Source organism: Trachinotus anak, unplaced genomic scaffold (genome assembly GCF_046630095.1).
Source record: "Trachinotus anak isolate AG129_WGS33_773 ecotype Australia unplaced genomic scaffold, CSIRO_AGI_Tana_v1 ptg000010l, whole genome shotgun sequence".
Classification (NCBI taxonomy): Eukaryota; Metazoa; Chordata; class Actinopteri; order Carangiformes; family Carangidae; genus Trachinotus; species Trachinotus anak.
The window spans coordinates 10,298,821-10,313,428 of NW_027273861.1; the positions used below are offsets into that span (position 1 = coordinate 10,298,821).

General features: G+C 42.0%; 5 protein-coding genes across 12 annotated transcripts in view; 2 read left to right on the plus strand and 3 right to left on the minus strand.

Moving 5' to 3' along the window:
* The window catches only part of ncanb (neurocan b), a 188,225-nt gene extending 186,657 nt beyond the window's left edge, over positions 1-1,568 (minus strand). For all 5 annotated transcript variants that reach the window (XM_071487450.1, XM_071487448.1, XM_071487453.1 and 2 more), the window contains exon 1: positions 1,447-1,568. The gene's annotated coding sequence lies outside the window, so the exon portion shown is untranslated. The remainder of the gene's footprint in view (positions 1-1,446) is intronic.
* nr2c2ap (nuclear receptor 2C2-associated protein) lies at positions 1,385-3,750 on the plus strand. Its single transcript, XM_071487458.1, has 5 exons — positions 1,385-1,618; positions 1,816-1,906; positions 2,402-2,507; positions 2,652-2,719; positions 3,181-3,750. The coding sequence occupies exons 1-5, from the start codon at positions 1,581-1,583 to the stop codon at positions 3,301-3,303; spliced, it is 426 nt and encodes a 141-aa protein (XP_071343559.1). The 5' UTR covers positions 1,385-1,580; the 3' UTR covers positions 3,304-3,750.
* rfxank (regulatory factor X-associated ankyrin-containing protein) lies at positions 3,503-6,174 on the minus strand. Of its 2 annotated transcripts, none has more exons than XM_071487457.1 (9): positions 6,027-6,174; positions 5,366-5,470; positions 5,099-5,200; positions 4,905-4,970; positions 4,702-4,802; positions 4,479-4,604; positions 4,249-4,315; positions 4,080-4,160; positions 3,503-3,984 (listed from the first exon to the last, which is right to left on the minus strand). In XM_071487457.1, the coding sequence occupies exons 2-9, from the start codon at positions 5,463-5,465 to the stop codon at positions 3,917-3,919; spliced, it is 711 nt and encodes a 236-aa protein (XP_071343558.1). In that variant the 5' UTR covers positions 5,466-5,470; positions 6,027-6,174; the 3' UTR covers positions 3,503-3,916. The 2 variants fall into 2 exon arrangements, with proteins under 2 accessions (XP_071343558.1, XP_071343557.1); XM_071487456.1 differs by lacking the exon at positions 6,027-6,174 and adding an exon at positions 5,574-5,852.
* Positions 5,833-10,981, plus strand: borcs8 (BLOC-1 related complex subunit 8). Of its 3 annotated transcripts, none has more exons than XM_071487459.1 (6): positions 5,833-5,990; positions 6,202-6,314; positions 7,296-7,360; positions 7,453-7,560; positions 8,577-8,667; positions 10,177-10,981. In XM_071487459.1, exons 1-5 carry the CDS (start codon positions 5,954-5,956, stop codon positions 8,644-8,646), a joined length of 393 nt encoding a protein of 130 aa, XP_071343560.1. In that variant the 5' UTR covers positions 5,833-5,953; the 3' UTR covers positions 8,647-8,667; positions 10,177-10,981. The 3 variants fall into 3 exon arrangements, with proteins under 3 accessions (XP_071343560.1, XP_071343562.1, XP_071343561.1); XM_071487461.1 differs by having other exon boundaries at positions 8,604-8,667; XM_071487460.1 differs by lacking the exon at positions 8,577-8,667.
* tmem221 (transmembrane protein 221) lies at positions 8,786-12,655 on the minus strand. The gene is made up of 3 exons (XM_071487455.1): positions 12,307-12,655; positions 10,818-10,903; positions 8,786-9,890 (listed from the first exon to the last, which is right to left on the minus strand). The coding sequence occupies exons 1-3, from the start codon at positions 12,606-12,608 to the stop codon at positions 9,346-9,348; spliced, it is 933 nt and encodes a 310-aa protein (XP_071343556.1). The 5' UTR covers positions 12,609-12,655; the 3' UTR covers positions 8,786-9,345.
* Between the last annotated feature and the right edge of the window lie 1,953 nt (positions 12,656-14,608).

The following is a 14,608-nucleotide window of genomic DNA, read 5'->3' on the forward strand; positions in this document are numbered from 1 at the left end:
TAATCGTTAGACGAGTTCACCACCGCTCTCATGTCGCCCCAGTGGCTTTGGCTCCGTTCAGCTCACCTGGCTCTAAAGCTCTCGCATTATTTCTTATTTGTTCGGTTCACATAAACAAAACGTCGAGCTGTCCTTTAACAGGGGTGGTGCATTATCTCTTGGCTGGGTGCAGTGACTTTCTGGCGTCTCTGCTTTGCGCCTGGTAACCTCACATCCTCTAACCATTTCTTTAACGGACACAAAAAAACAGCCTTTAGCACGAGTGCACATGTGGGCCTTACTCGCAGCCCACCTTGGCATGATTAGCAGCCCACAGGGCAACATTTCATGGGCCCCAGGGCCAGCTCATCATTCACCCATGTGAGGCCCGCGCAGGCATGTTGGCCAGGTGGGATCTAACATGGCTACAGGCCAGCAAATTAGTTTTGACAAGAAAATATATGAGCACCTGGCAAATGAAGTGTTGAGCCAGCGCTTCTGATTAACAGCTCTAGAAAACCTCCACAGATATATGTCACGGTCATTCACAGATATGAGAGTGTAAAAATATTACAGCAGCTTTAAATCACGCTTTACACTCAAGCTCAAATACTGGAGAAGGGAGAGCGCAAAACCTGCAGTATGAACCAACGCTGTAATGTAGCTGCAAGGCTCACAAAGTCAACGTGTATGTGAGGATGGTGCTGGTTGTGTGTGTGTGTGTGCGAGAGAGAGAGAGAGAGAGAGAGAGAGAGAGAGAGGGAGAGTCACCCTCCCCAGCCCCCTGCCCAATTTTCACGGAGGCTGGGTTTCATCAGGTTTTGTATTTCAGACCTATTGATTATCTGCAGTGAGGGGGCACTGTGACAAAACCTCAGCAGGAGTTCTCCATCTGTAATGAGCCATGTGCCAAATACAGGCTCTCTCCTTCACACACACACACACACAGAGAGAGAGAGAGAGAGAGACTCGCTCTGCTGTGTTATTGCCTCCCCGCTTATGAAAGAGAGGTATAGAAATTTGCTCTCTAATAACAGCAGTAAAGCTCCTGCTGGTGGTGGTTTCTTTTGTAAGGATGATCTAATCTGCTGTGAATCGATAAAAAAAAACATTCACAGCACAGTGCAGCTTTATCCTTAACACACACGCAACGTCTCGGGTCGCACTGGCTGTGTTATTCTGTATGTTTCATGTGAAGGTTGCGATCTGTTTGCCCATCGATTCGCTTTCAGTGAGGCCCACTGGTCTCTGTAGTCCCCTCTTCCTGATCGATTCTTATCTCCCTGACCTTTGAGTCTCCTGTGGACATGAGTGCGAACCCGGAAGCCCTGCAGCCCCTTACCCGCCACACCACCGGGCACACAGACTACAGACGAGTAGGTTTAAGGTTTGAAGCTGTCAGTTATTAATATCAAGTGGTCGGGACCTCAGATAAAGATGAAACAAACAAAAAAAAAAAACCTTTACCTTCTTTTTTCGCGGTACTTGGCTTCCATCTTGTGGCGGGAAGAAGAACAGCTGCCCGTGAACGTCACTGTCGTAAAAAAAACACACCTCATGGCAGCGTCGCTTGACGGCAAATTGAAATTTAAAAAGTGGACATGGCTTTCTCGGTGATTTGCAGAGAAACACAGAGCAGGTATACAGCAGCTATGATTTAACCTGGTTTATTCATGTGAACAGATATCTTCCAGACTTGACCGTGGTGGCTGCCATTAGGTCATGTCTACAAAATCCGTCGTAAATGTCGCTTGTTGTGCTTTAAACCCACCTCCTGTTAGCTAGCAGTCCTGTAAAACTGACAACTGGGATTGTTTCTCGACACTGTCATTTCAGGGTGAGTTCGGTGCTGAACAGAGACGTGAAGCAGTATGGAAAGAAGTACATGTTTGACTGCAATGAAGAGACATGCTGGAATTCAGACCAGGTAAATCTGCAGCTGTGTCCCAGTCCCACACATACAGACAGCTTTCTGTGGACAGTGTGTACCATTTACTAAACGTCATGTATTCAGTTATATGTTATCATTTGTTTTCAGCTAATAACTGATCAAGAAAGTTCATCATTAGTTTATACTAATAGGAAATGCACAATACTCAAACTGCATCTTTAGAATGCCAGTTAAACCTTATAAAGACAATAATACTAATATTTTAGTTTTCTGTTCTCACCACTATTTACAGTGTGTTATTTTTTGCAGCTGTGAGCAGCTTTTCCCCTCCTTTTGTTTATTGCATTGTGAGGCAATAAAGTACACAAACTGTGCTCTCAGATTGAAGCATTTTTGTTGTGCATACTGTGTTTTGAGTAAATTTTGTTTTGTCACTTTCCCACTGTAAAATCACTACTCACTCCAAAACCAGATTACAACTTACACTGTTCATGTCGCAGTGAGTTATTATGAAAATGGCATCTTTTGCAGGGTGACTGTCAGTGGGTGTCTCTGGAGTTCCCCCAGTCGGTCATGGTGTCAGAGTTAAAGGTCCAGTTCCAGGGAGGCTTCTCAGCTAAAACATGCAGGCTAGAAGGTAAAGCCCAGAGATTATATTTTCAAGTTGTAAGCCGCATCACAAATGGTGTCCTGATGTGATTATCCACAGACTTGTTTTACTGTTTCCTATTGCAGGTGTGACAAGATATGGTAAACAATTTTCCACTTGTGCTCTCTGCAGGTTGCCTTAAAGATGGAGACTTTACATTGATCAGCCATTTTTACCCAGAAGACAACAACTCACTTCAGATATCCTTCATTCTTACCGTGCATTTGTGAGGGGAGATCAGAAAGAAATATAGTTTTTTTTCATTGCTATTTAATTCCAGTGGGACAGAAAAATCTGAAAAGCTATACTATATATTTTCTACTGCACATCACTATTTACATTCAAGTCTTGATTATGTATTATTCATAGTTTACGGACTATAACTGACAGACTGTTCCATAAATAATCTTTAGTCTGAACGATGCTACTGTATCAGACAAATGTCAGTATTCCATCACAGATTTTTTTTTAAACAGATAACGTGATACTAAATTCAGTCTACACTAGGGTTATTACAGCAGCTCAGGCTGTACCTGTCACTCTATTAACAGTGTGTTTCCTGGTGCTGTTCTAGGTGGTTCATAATAAGTAACTGACAATATTTTCCTGGGCATGCTTTTCATTATTACCATGCTTATCTGGTTCTTAACTCCACACCCACAGCTTTCCCATACAGGAGGCCCCTGCAGTGGACAAAGTAAAAATAATATTTGAGAATAGTGCAGACTTTTTTGGGAGAATAATTGTTTATTCCTTGGACATCCTGGGGGAAAAAGCCTCATGACCATTTTGTTACCCTCCCATGAGAGAGGAAATGACCCGAGTAAAATACAGGACACAGGATGGTGTGGTGGCACTTGGGAAACATGTCATCTGCACTGCCACCTCCTCGACTGATGTGAACATGGCCTTTTTTGGTATGGACACTTTCATGGATCTTTCAGGCAATCTCTCTTCATCACTCAAGAACAGGAGGCATAGCATGGAGTCTGAATCAGTGTTTTAATTGCAGATTTTAATGGTTTTGTGATGATAAGAGCACTTGTAATCACTTCTACATCTAAATTGTGCCTTTGAGTTGAAGCGGCATTCAAGTGGAACAAACAGTAAAAAAATACATTTTTATTAAAACTTGTTTACAGTCCTTTTTTGCTGTCCTCCAGCCAAACAAAAATAATTCTGCTGCATAAAGGGGAATGCACACAAATGGAATAAACAGTTCATAAATTAACAGATGCAGTTTACTCAGTGTAAATGTCTCTGCATATGTATTGTTCTACTACACTGACTTGTAACTGTGACAGGTGTCTTAGTTGTCTGACCACCAATGAAACTGGATGTAGATCTGAGATCAACTGTGTCAGGCTGTCCTTTCCATTTATTTATTTTAACTAATGTCATGTCGTCGTCGTTGGTGTTGTTGGCTTGTAGAGTTTCAGAATGTGGTCCTCCAACACTTTTTGAACTAGGAAACAGAAGAAATGAAAATGTTAATTCACTATAGCAAAACACAGTAAGATAAGAAGAAATTGTATTTGTCATGTAGAAGACAACACGTACTCTTTTTGTGACCAAGGGCAACGGCTAAGGCCATCGGGCTGTACCCAGAGTCAGACTCAATGGTCATGTCTGCTCCTTTGGCTGAACGAGAGCACAGCAGTGGCAGTTAATGGAAGCATTCAAGCGGAATTTGCTAGAATTTATCATGACTTATAAACATGCAGTGTACCTAAGAGTGCCTCTACACATTTGATGTGGTTCCCTCGTACAGCATAAAGAAGAGGAGTTCCACCATTCTGACATTAGAATACAAGAGTGTTCATCAAAAACAAAACAAATACATAGATTGTAGTTATATTTCAATGGTTAATAGACTTAATAATGTGTGCTGGCTTGCCATAACTAGTAAGGCTTGCGGCTTTGTGATGATGTGTGACATAAAGAAAGTCATAACTGTACCCAGTCGTACGTGTTGATGTCTACTCCATGTCTGAGAAGAGACTCAACAATGTCCACATAACCTCCAGAGCTGGCCAGTGTCAGGGCACTCTCTCGCTCCCTTGCGATTGTTTTGGGGTCTGCACCCTGAAATATAAATGCCGTAAACATTACTGAGATGGTTCATTTAGTCTAAATCACATTAATGTGCCTTCGTGATCGGCAGCAGTTGTTTAATTCTAACCTTTTCCAAGAGAAAATCCACCATCGCTTTCTCTCCAAACGCTGCTGCCCACATTAGAGGTGTGAAGCCCCGTTCATCCTGCCTGCTGAGCAGTGAACTGTCTGCCAAATGAAACACGTGCAATTTCACACAATTTAACACTGGTAAAAATGTGCATTGTGTTTTACCGCCTGGTGGAAGGCAGTGAGATCCAGATTCCTCACCTTTACTCAGGTGTGCAGCCACTTGTGAAACCTCGCCTTGAGCTGCCAGCTGGTGGATAGACAGGGCTGATGGAAACAAAGTCTTGAAATAACTTCTTTCAGTCAAACCAATGAAAATACCATGTTTACTTGTCTACCAAACAACTTTCCTAATCCTTTGCCATCAGAGCATCTTATGCCAAGCCTGTACTTACAGTCTAATGTTGCTGGGCGTACTGTAACCTCATTCCCACGCTGCTTGTTGGTCAGAGTGGTGGAGTGTTTGAACAAACCGTCTTCATCCACATCCATGTTCTCTGGAGACAACAGCCCATACAGTGGAAGCAAGATATGCACTGTTAAATTGATCATTTTAAGAATCAGGTGACTGTATGTCACACAGATAAAGATACTACATGTCGACAAAGTGATCACAGATAGGAAACACATATTAAAAGTCAAAGCACGGAGGGCACAAATACCATTAGACCTGTCATCTCTGGACTCGCAGAGACATGCGTTAGCGTCAGCTGCCTCAATATTTTGGCCATCTGCAACCTCATCATCACCTCTGGCCTCCATGACCACTGCAGTCAAAACAAGACGTGGACGACTTAATACTGTGGCACTGCCATCAAGAAAAAAGTGACATGAAATGTGTTCATAGAGCAAATTACATTGTCCACTCACCACATCCAGCCTCACAGTCTAATTTGCGCTAACTTCCTTTTGGGAAAACTGAAAGTAAATTATTTCAATTCCCGCGATGGATCTCGCTGGCCATCGAAGTGTGCCCACAATACATTACTTATCGCTCAGCTGATGTGCTACTTCATGAATCAATTATTTTAACAAAAGAGATGAATCACCCCGTGTAACGTAGCACGGCGCCTGGTACTCTTCGAAGGAAGAACTGTTTTTTTTCACAATCGACATTTCTGTCCGGAATATTGTCGTGTGACACCTGATAACAAAAACACGGAAGAAGCAGGAATCAGCTGACATAGGTCGCTCACGGCTGCACTGTGCTGTTGTCAGTGTTGTACTGTAATAACAAGCAGCCTGCATTTATGGAGGACCAGGAGATGCAGGTGAAAGTTAGACGAGGTAACTATTAGCTAAATGTATCAGTGTTTCACTCACCCCATCGCAGCTAAGCTAGCAGCTGTCCGCTCGCCTTTGCCGCTAAGCTAGTGCCGTGCCACCAGTATCGTGATTAGCTGTCCCACGGCCGTTTGTCTGTGTCCCCTGCTGTTGGACGTTTCCCTCCGTTGTTTCGCTGTTCTCTGAATCTGTCTGTATTTCTCTGACTCTGCAGTTTCTGACAAATTCACGGAGAGCATGTACGTCCTGGCTAACGAGCCGTCGGTGGCTCTCTACAGGCTGCAGGAGCACGTCAGGAGATCCCTGCCCGAACTGGTGCAGCACAAGGTATTCAGATTGGGTTTATGCTGTTGTGGAACACAGACGGTATATTAAAAAAAAAAAAGTGTAGACAAAAACCGATATGAAACCGCAAGTTAGTGCATGTGATCAGAACACACTGTATTGGAGGTACAGTGTGTACCTCCGCCTGTTTATCATTTTGTCTTTTGAAACTGTAATCTGGTGTATTTATGTTTGTTTTTGTTAAGTGTGCACAGTGAGTTAAAGAGTTTCTTTGTAAGCAATAGCTAAAGATCCACTTAGCATTCAACTTTAGAATACAGGTTTGTTTGTGTTCAATTTTGCATATCACTCTGCAAAACATATGTAAATATACACTGATGAGTCAAAAAAAATGATGACCAGCACTGGCAGTCTGACTAGTCTGTGGCCGTGCAGCTCCATACGCAGCAGGGTGGGAGGCACTGTCTGTTGTTACACATTCCTGCCATAACCATCTTTAATATTTTACACAACTTCTGCCACACTATCCCTTCTGTGGGTTCAGACAAGACAGGACAGCCTTCGTGGTTCGTCCCTGCTCTGACCATTGTCAGTAGGTACTCACCACTGTTAACTGTGAGCGCCCCACCTGCCTTGCTGTTTCTGAGCTGCTTTGACCTATTCATTATGTGACCATAACAATTTGAGAAAGTTACTCAAGTGTTTACATGTGCCCAGTTCTCCCCCATCCAACACATTGACTATTTGAACCAACTGTTCACCCACAATGTCATATATCCGAGACCTTGACACGCCACATTCTTACGAGATAATTGACGTCCTTTGTTCATCCATGAGTGGTCATAATGTTTTGGCTCATCGCGTTTGCTTTGCTGCCAAATTCTCTCAGTCACTGTTTGTGGACAGCCACTTGAATTTATAAAGTAGGTCCTGTGAATTAAACAAAAAGGCCACAACTAATAGTTGTACTCCTCATCTTGATGGAGATTTCAGTAGTTTTACTTTCTGTCACTTCCCACACAGACAGATATGCAGAGCTGGGAGGAGCAGAGTCAAGGAGCCATCTATACTGTGGAGTATGCATGCAGGTGAGAAGATGCACAGACCTACAATATTTCCACAATCACATTCGCCCAGTCCTATGACTGTTAACACTTTCATTGATTTGGTGGTTTTGCAGTGCTGTGAAGAGCATGACGAACAGCAGCACGTATTTCAAAAACATTGACAGTCTCCTCCGTCAAGCCATCAGCATGAAGGAACAGATTAGCAGCTCTCAAGGACGCAGGTAGGAGGCAGCAGTGAACATCTTCACTGAGATATGGTGGTGTCCAGTGTGTAGGGGTGGGCAATTTGACATTGTTTTATGATCATGGTGATATTACACTAACATATGCATATAGTGGCATCAAGCATAGTTAATCAGTTACTTTTTTCTCTGTTTTTGAGTTAAAGGTCTTATTATTCATCTGTTAAGGCAGACGGATCACTGTTACTTTGGTACTTTAACTGTGCTTTGTTTGACCTGATGCCCATTTCTTTTAACTTTTCAAAATAGGGCTGCTGATTTTAAAAAAAAAGCATTTAACAAGCAACAAAAGGCACAAGTTTAAACGTACACTGACCTTTGTTGAGCAGCACATTTAGTTCTCTGTGGCTGTTGCCTAACTCAACTCTTCCATGCATGACACATGCTTACAGCTGATTCAAATTATAGCCTATAAATTTACACTTTAATGTGTCTACATTTTTTTAAATTGTGAAACCTTAATGCAAATGCAGTGCCTGTGGGTTCAAGATATTTAAAGGCCTGATTTTATACAATAGCAGCAATAATGAATATCTCTGCAAAACAACCATTTCTACAATTAACATAATTACTGTCAATATTTGAAAAAAACAGAGAATTTTTTTGGTCATATCACCCACCCCTACAAAAGTGTCATCCACTTGCGAGTCCTTGTACTTTCACATTTTCAGTATCTCGGTGTCTGGACTTTTATCCTGTTTGTATTCATTCTTTGCTCCACATCATCCCTTTGTTTATGTATGACATGTATTTCTGTTTGTTTTACCTTGTCCATCTTTTATGATAATTTGTGTCAATCGATATTTTGGGAAATCAGCTAATATGGCTTGTTTTTTTGGGTCTTTTTTTTTTTTTTTTTTACCAATTTACTCCCCCTGTAACTGCAAAATATTTATCAGGCTTGTTCAGAGCTCTTTGTGGTTACTAGGAGCATCATGTTTTCTGTTGTATTTGTTTCTGCTGTTTCTTTGTTTCCCACTGACACCTGCATGCAGCTTACATGATGTGACCCCTTCTCCCAGTCCCCTTGTCTCTGCTCCACATGCCCCATCCACTTCCTCATGACCTCTGAACAGAGGTGTCCAGGTTAGTAGTTCCTCCAGACGTGACATAATTAGCACTCTGAGGCCTCTATTAAGACTTAAGATCTCTTGTCAGCCAGTTAGGGGTGTGTGAAATGTGCATTTAAACAAAACTTTCAAGGTTTTGTAAACATTGTTTTAATGTCTTATTTAAGTGTTCAAAATCATTCTACTTTTAAATTGAATTATATTTTCTAGAATTAATTTAAAGTTGATATGAAATCATTTTGAACAACACCAAACAAAACACATCTGCACATTGTGCACAAATATTTGGCAAAAAGCTGCCATATACAGCGAAATAAAGTATTTACATTACAACGAAAGCTATAAATTTGCCATATTGCTACTTGGGCAACATTGGTGTGTGTGACATTTTTAAATCAAGTTCACTGATACAAAACAATACAAATTATACAAAATAAGCTCAGTATGTTTTTCATTGAATTAAAAAGGCCTTATAACCCCAACAAGAGAAATCAGTTGATAAATGTGTAAACTTGTGTATGTCTTGAAATCTCAGTCTCATGTTGTCTAATGAGTCGGGATAAACATGCTGAGTGTAAAATAATTCAGATTGACAGTTCTACATCTGTTTGGGATGACACTTGTGTTAGCAGTCCTCTTCTGACACCCGGAGAAGTCGTCAGTGTCTTAAACCGTAAGCTCAACTTCCTTTATGTCACACAAGAGTAGAGTCTTTTGCAGAAATCCCTGACTTGCGTGCAAGGACACTCCTCATTTCGTTGTTGACCCCATTCCAGGGTTTAGCTTGGGCCTGCAGTAGACCCGATTCAGTAGACAGGGTCCTGTGCATTCGGGGACAGCTGCCACCACTGCTGTAGCCATCTTTATCACTAGCGTGGCCCTGTGAACCTCCAGCAGGGGAGTACTGCTGTTGCTGGTATGGTTCTCGCTGTCTCGGGTTGCTGCATTGAGGGTAGGAGGAGATCTGATGTTGGAGGTGAGACTGGGTGCGGTGCATCCGCGGTTTGTCCACACCAATTTTGAGCTCACAGGGCCGAGATACAGGCGTGTTGCTGCTTCTGTGATCATTCTGGTAGAGGGTGTCAAGGTGGTCACTGTGATAGTGCGCAGCACTATGGGACGCTTTGACCAGAGAGTGTATTACAACGACCAGCAGGATCAGGATCCCTGAAGAGAGGACACAAGCACTGGCAATACCAGTCTCCACCTCAAATATTAGGAGCATAAAGATGGACATTGCTGCCAAGGAAGAGAAAGAGAGGGGAGAAAAACAGACAATTTACTCTCACAGAAATACTAAATACTTTCCTCTATTTTAAGCAAACAATGTTAATCTGTAACCGGACATATAACTGTACTCACAGATTTTGAAAGTTGTTATTTTCTACTTAAACCCAAGCTTTCTGCTCAAGTCTTACTGGTGAACTTTTTGCAAGTTTAGAATTACAAAAATGTGTTTAATTATGTTGAAATGTAATATAAAGGCCAATTGTTCTCATCTGTGTTGTCCTATGTTTGACTGCAGGAAAAGGACCATAGACTCTGGAATGCTAAAGGAAGGGGGAGAAAAGCACAGCTCTGGGATGTGACGTGACTTCCTCAGCTGGTGGTGTTACTTTCTACAGACCCTTGCTCTGCTACTTCTTGATTGCAGCTAAAGTGGGGTCATAAGGACGACACCTCCTCACCACAATGGACTGACTGCCTCCAGTGACCCCACAGTACAAGCCGCTCAGTGGAACAGAGCACCACAGCGCTGCCAGGTTCAGCATTAAAAACACTTAAGTCATGGACGCTGCTCAAAGAATGCATTGTTCTCTTGGACTCGCTGGATGGACCAGAAAGAAAGCAGCAGTGCTGTTTTCGCCTCTGCTGTTGAAAATCCACTGCAATGCCGATGTTTTGGACACTAGTTTTCAGGGCTTTTTAAGTTGAGTTGTTGTCGACTAAAAAGTACCCAGCATGCAAATTAAAAAAAGAATAATACATGTACACATGGAAAACATACTGAAGTGTGGTAGAAGACAAGAACAGGTGCCCAGCTCTAACATGCGTTTCAGTACTTAAGTATGACCTCATGCCAGGTTGGACAAAATGTTCTTCAAGAGCGAATTCAGACTCTTAAAAAAAAATAAGAGTATCACATTTTCACTCTTTTGTTCTTACCTGCCAAGTAAACAGAAACCCCCAGACAGAAGAGTCCAACAGCCACATGTCGTACAGTTCTGCTGTCCAAAAGGAACCAGTCCGCTCTGTTGAAAGAAATGACATGTTAACACTTAATATTGCTACCATAGCTTATAAATAAAAACATGATATTATGCAATACAGTCAAATTTCTCAGGTTCATTTTTATTTCTTTCCCGATAAGTTTTTATATCAGAGCTGCAGGTCCTAAAACTTTTGATTGATGATTATTTGGGTCTGTTTAAATGCTAGATGTTTTGTGTGGCTCATTATTATTCACATTTTTCTTGGAATGTCCCCTCTGTCAGTGGGGAGGTCCTGGGGCATGCTGTTGGTTTTGTAAACCGACGTGGGAAAGGACCAGCTAGAGGCCGTGCGCTGGGTGCATAATGAGAGGAAAGCCATTGTTTCGATAGGATTCGAAGGGGTTGAGAGGTGGGGGTTGACCAACAACATTGCAGTGTGGGCCTCTGCACTTTGACACATAAGGGCTTTTATGCTTCTGAAACCATGTTTTTTTTTTTTTTTAAGAAACCTTACAGTTAAATTTATCATTCAGGATAACAGATTGTGGTTTTGGTTAACAGATAACAATTAAAGGAGATGGGGCAAACACTAAACAGATGTAAATGTCAATTTCCACTTAAAGTATCAACGTTGCACACTGACTGTGTGAGCAGAAAATAAGTGTTGTTTCGCTCTACCTTATATTGTAAGTTACATATTCATGCCAATTCCAGATGTAAAGAAGAAAAAAAATTAAAATCACCTTACAAAATAACACAAACTAAAACAGACTCAAATTTTGAATAAAGTTGTTCCAAAAAGTTACACCATGATAGTGTTTAAAACAGCAATTTTCTATTGGTTTTCATTATGTTGTAAAGGATTTTCTATTCAATGCACCTAAATGGTAGTTAAAGTGAAGTTAAGTGAAATTATGTAACTAAAAAGCCAGTGTGGTAATTACAGAATAATGGTGCTTACTAAAATGTATTGTAACAGTATCACAAGTGGAAAAAAAAGAGTCTTTATGTCCATGATACAGCAATCTTATTCAAAGTTTGCTAACATTAGCCACCAGAGGCTACTGGTCATACCAGACCAAATAAGGCTGTAGCAGCAAAATCCCAGTGAATGGGATTGAGTTGGGGTTTTTTTTTTTTTTCTTTTTTTTCTGATTTCTAAGGAAAAAGAATGAGTTATTTCTTCTTTTAAATCTTACAGTCTTGCTTTAAAGGTCAGCAACCTGAACGTATGGTGAGTCTTCTGTGCGTATTAATATTGTAATCAAGTGTGGTGCGGTCACAGGTCGTGACCCAGCCTATCAGAACTGACCGGAACTATCTGTTTTTGTACACTTTAGATGTACAGCTGAATAATTCAAGCGAGGAGGGGGGGGGGGGGGCTGCAATGGCTGCCGCAATAACAGGTGGTGGAAGAGCAGGGTAAAATACCGCCTAAATACCTTTCAGTATCCTGCTCTCCTCTGCACACCTCTGTGGAGAAGTAGCTGTGGAGGAGACACACGACCACCGAGCTTAAGTTGAGGGTGAGGGACAGAGCAGAGAGCACCGTGGAGACCGGCAGCAGCACGGCCCAGATATGAGCGGGTACGACCGAGGAGGTGGAGGGGGGAGACTCCTTCACCGACGCCTGCTGAGACTGCAGCTGGAAAATCAGAATGACCGATAAAACAGACATGATGGCCGACAAAATCCCCAGTAGAGACAGGACCATGAGGGACCGCTGGCTGTACTTGTGCGTCATCTTCGTCCTAAGTCTCCAGCGGTCAGGTTACTCCGGAGAATAAAAAAAAAAAAAACTTTTCCTCTCCTGGTCGGACTCCTTGAAAGAAAACAGCTCTCCGATCTCAAGCTCCTCGAAAGCGCGCTGGCATCGCGATGTGAATCCAGCGTCGTCTCAGGACGGACGGGTTCTGCAGCGCTGTGCCCGCTCTGCTGGAGCGCCCCGCCGCCCCGTCTGAGCATGTGATGGGCTTTAGGTCCCCAGATTAAAAAGTTCGCAACAACAATGGACTTTTTCTCTTGGATCCTCGGGAACAAAGCGTGGACGCGCTCCTGCGAGAGGCAGAGCTCCCTGGCTCAACACAAAACACCGTCAAACAGCTTCTGTGATCCCATTATTAACTTATGAAAACGTGCATTTCATTACATTTTGCTTTTTTTTTTTTTTTTTGAATGTGAAAGTTACACAAAAATATAGTTAATTAAAAGCTGTAGCTATTATAGTTTTTACCATTTAAAAAATGAAACCTGAAATATCCACAATATAAATTTGTCATTTTTACGATTTGTCATTTTTCTGTCCTCCTGTGATGACTCTGCAGTCTTCTTTCAGATAAGCCTACTTCTTCTGTGTGAAGTAGACTGGTATCCTCATAAAGTGATTAAAGGATTATTATAGCTCTTTTCAACAGCCTGTGGGATTGTCTGAGTGATAGCATATAATCTGGGATACACTCCATAAAATAAAATAAAAACACAGCCTACATAGCTAAGATCAGATGTGACCCTTGGTCCAAAAATGTCAATAACTGTTCCAGTGCAGAGTTTAGACCGCGGCAGGTGTAGCCTGGATCATCTCAAACTTTAGAGGACTCACAGCAGCAGCAGCAGCAGCAGCAGCAGCAACCATCTTAGCTAACCCCAGGTCATTGCTGAACACCCCTTTTATTCTTGCTCCAGCTCCTCACAATCCAATTAACAACACCCTAGTCGCCATGGGAACATACCCTGCTTACAAGGGATGCACTTTGATTCATTGCATCCACTTATGTTACTTATCACATAAACTAACACCTATATTTTTACTTGTATGTGCACATTGCAACTGTGTGATAAAATAACTCATTCATCCAGTATTGATTTAATGGCATTGATATTTGCTATTCACTGCAGATATAGTTAATATATAGGCTACCACTGCTGGACCACAAACACCCTGACTTACTTAAGGTCTGTGACATGTACTACAGAGGCCTTATTGTTCTGTTGGAGGTTGGGGGTTGGTGAGGGGATAAAGGTGTAACCCATGTTCTGCTGAGAAGCAGATAAGAATGCAGCTATAAAAGAACACAATGTGAACAATTGCTCTCACACATGTACACTGACCATGAAGGTTATTTCTGAATTCAACAGCCTCACCACATGCTCTAAAAGGGTCGTGGCTGATCTTGTCGAAAGCAGAAGTGAGAGGTTTCAGGAAAATGAAAAAAAAAAAAATGGACTTGATACGGAAAGTTCTCAAAGGCACCGTAATCTGTCTATAGTTTCTGCTTCATGGTTTTTGCCTTATGTATTTATACGCTATATTTAATTACCATGGTTGTGATTCAGCCTTAAGTCTCCCGATTGACGGACCTCTCACAGTGTTTAGACTAAATTTACAAGAACGCTCTTGCATACACACCACGCTGAGGAAAGATAGAAGTTCCCCTTAGCTACAGGTGATTAGCTGCCTGTACTTACAGCTGGGGGGGTTTGTACTATTCTCTGTCGGCTTGATGTGGCCCATGCAGATGAATCCTGGAGGTAAAGGCTGTGGCAGTCTGTAGGGATGTTACTAACTATTGCATCAGATGCACAGTTTGAGTTACCTCTTGGGATGTCAAACGGTGTTTGTGTGTAAGGAGGTCTCTGGTTGTGTGTCTGTGTGTTGATATGTTTGCCAGTGTGTGTGCGTGAGACAGAGAGAGAAATGGAGTTGTTCTCCACACTTCCACAGATGATCTTTGCTAATAAATTGTT

Bases quoted from the DNA above. Each gene is read 5' to 3' on its own strand.
- nr2c2ap (XM_071487458.1), top strand. From the start codon at position 1,581: ATGGCTTTCTCGGTGATTTGCAGAGAAACACAGAGCAG. The intron at 1,619-1,815 runs GTATACAGCAGC...CTGTCATTTCAG, and splicing joins TGCAGAGAAACACAGAGCAG to GGTGAGTTCGGTGCTGAACA. The intron at 2,720-3,180 runs ATATCCTTCATT...CTCCACACCCAC, and splicing joins AAGACAACAACTCACTTCAG to AGCTTTCCCATACAGGAGGC.
- rfxank (XM_071487457.1), bottom strand. From the start codon at position 5,465: ATGGAGGCCAGAGGTGATGATGAGGTTGCAGATGGCCAAAATATTGAG. The intron at 4,803-4,904 runs GTGAGGAATCTG...TTCATTTGGCAG, and splicing joins GGCTGCACACCTGAGTAAAG to ACAGTTCACTGCTCAGCAGG. The intron at 4,161-4,248 runs GTACACTGCATG...GCTCTCGTTCAG, and splicing joins ATGTGTAGAGGCACTCTTAG to CCAAAGGAGCAGACATGACC.
- borcs8 (XM_071487459.1), top strand. From the start codon at position 5,954: ATGGAGGACCAGGAGATGCAGGTGAAAGTTAGACGAG. The intron at 6,315-7,295 runs GTATTCAGATTG...CTTCCCACACAG, and splicing joins CCGAACTGGTGCAGCACAAG to ACAGATATGCAGAGCTGGGA. The intron at 7,361-7,452 runs GTGAGAAGATGC...GTGGTTTTGCAG, and splicing joins ACTGTGGAGTATGCATGCAG to TGCTGTGAAGAGCATGACGA.
- tmem221 (XM_071487455.1), bottom strand. From the start codon at position 12,608: ATGACGCACAAGTACAGCCAGCGGTCCCTCATGGTCCTGTCTCTACTG. The intron at 10,904-12,306 runs GTATTTAGGCGG...TTCTTTCAACAG, and splicing joins GGAGAGCAGGATACTGAAAG to AGCGGACTGGTTCCTTTTGG. The intron at 9,891-10,817 runs GTAAGAACAAAA...CTTCCTTGGCAG, and splicing joins GGTTTCTGTTTACTTGGCAG to CAATGTCCATCTTTATGCTC.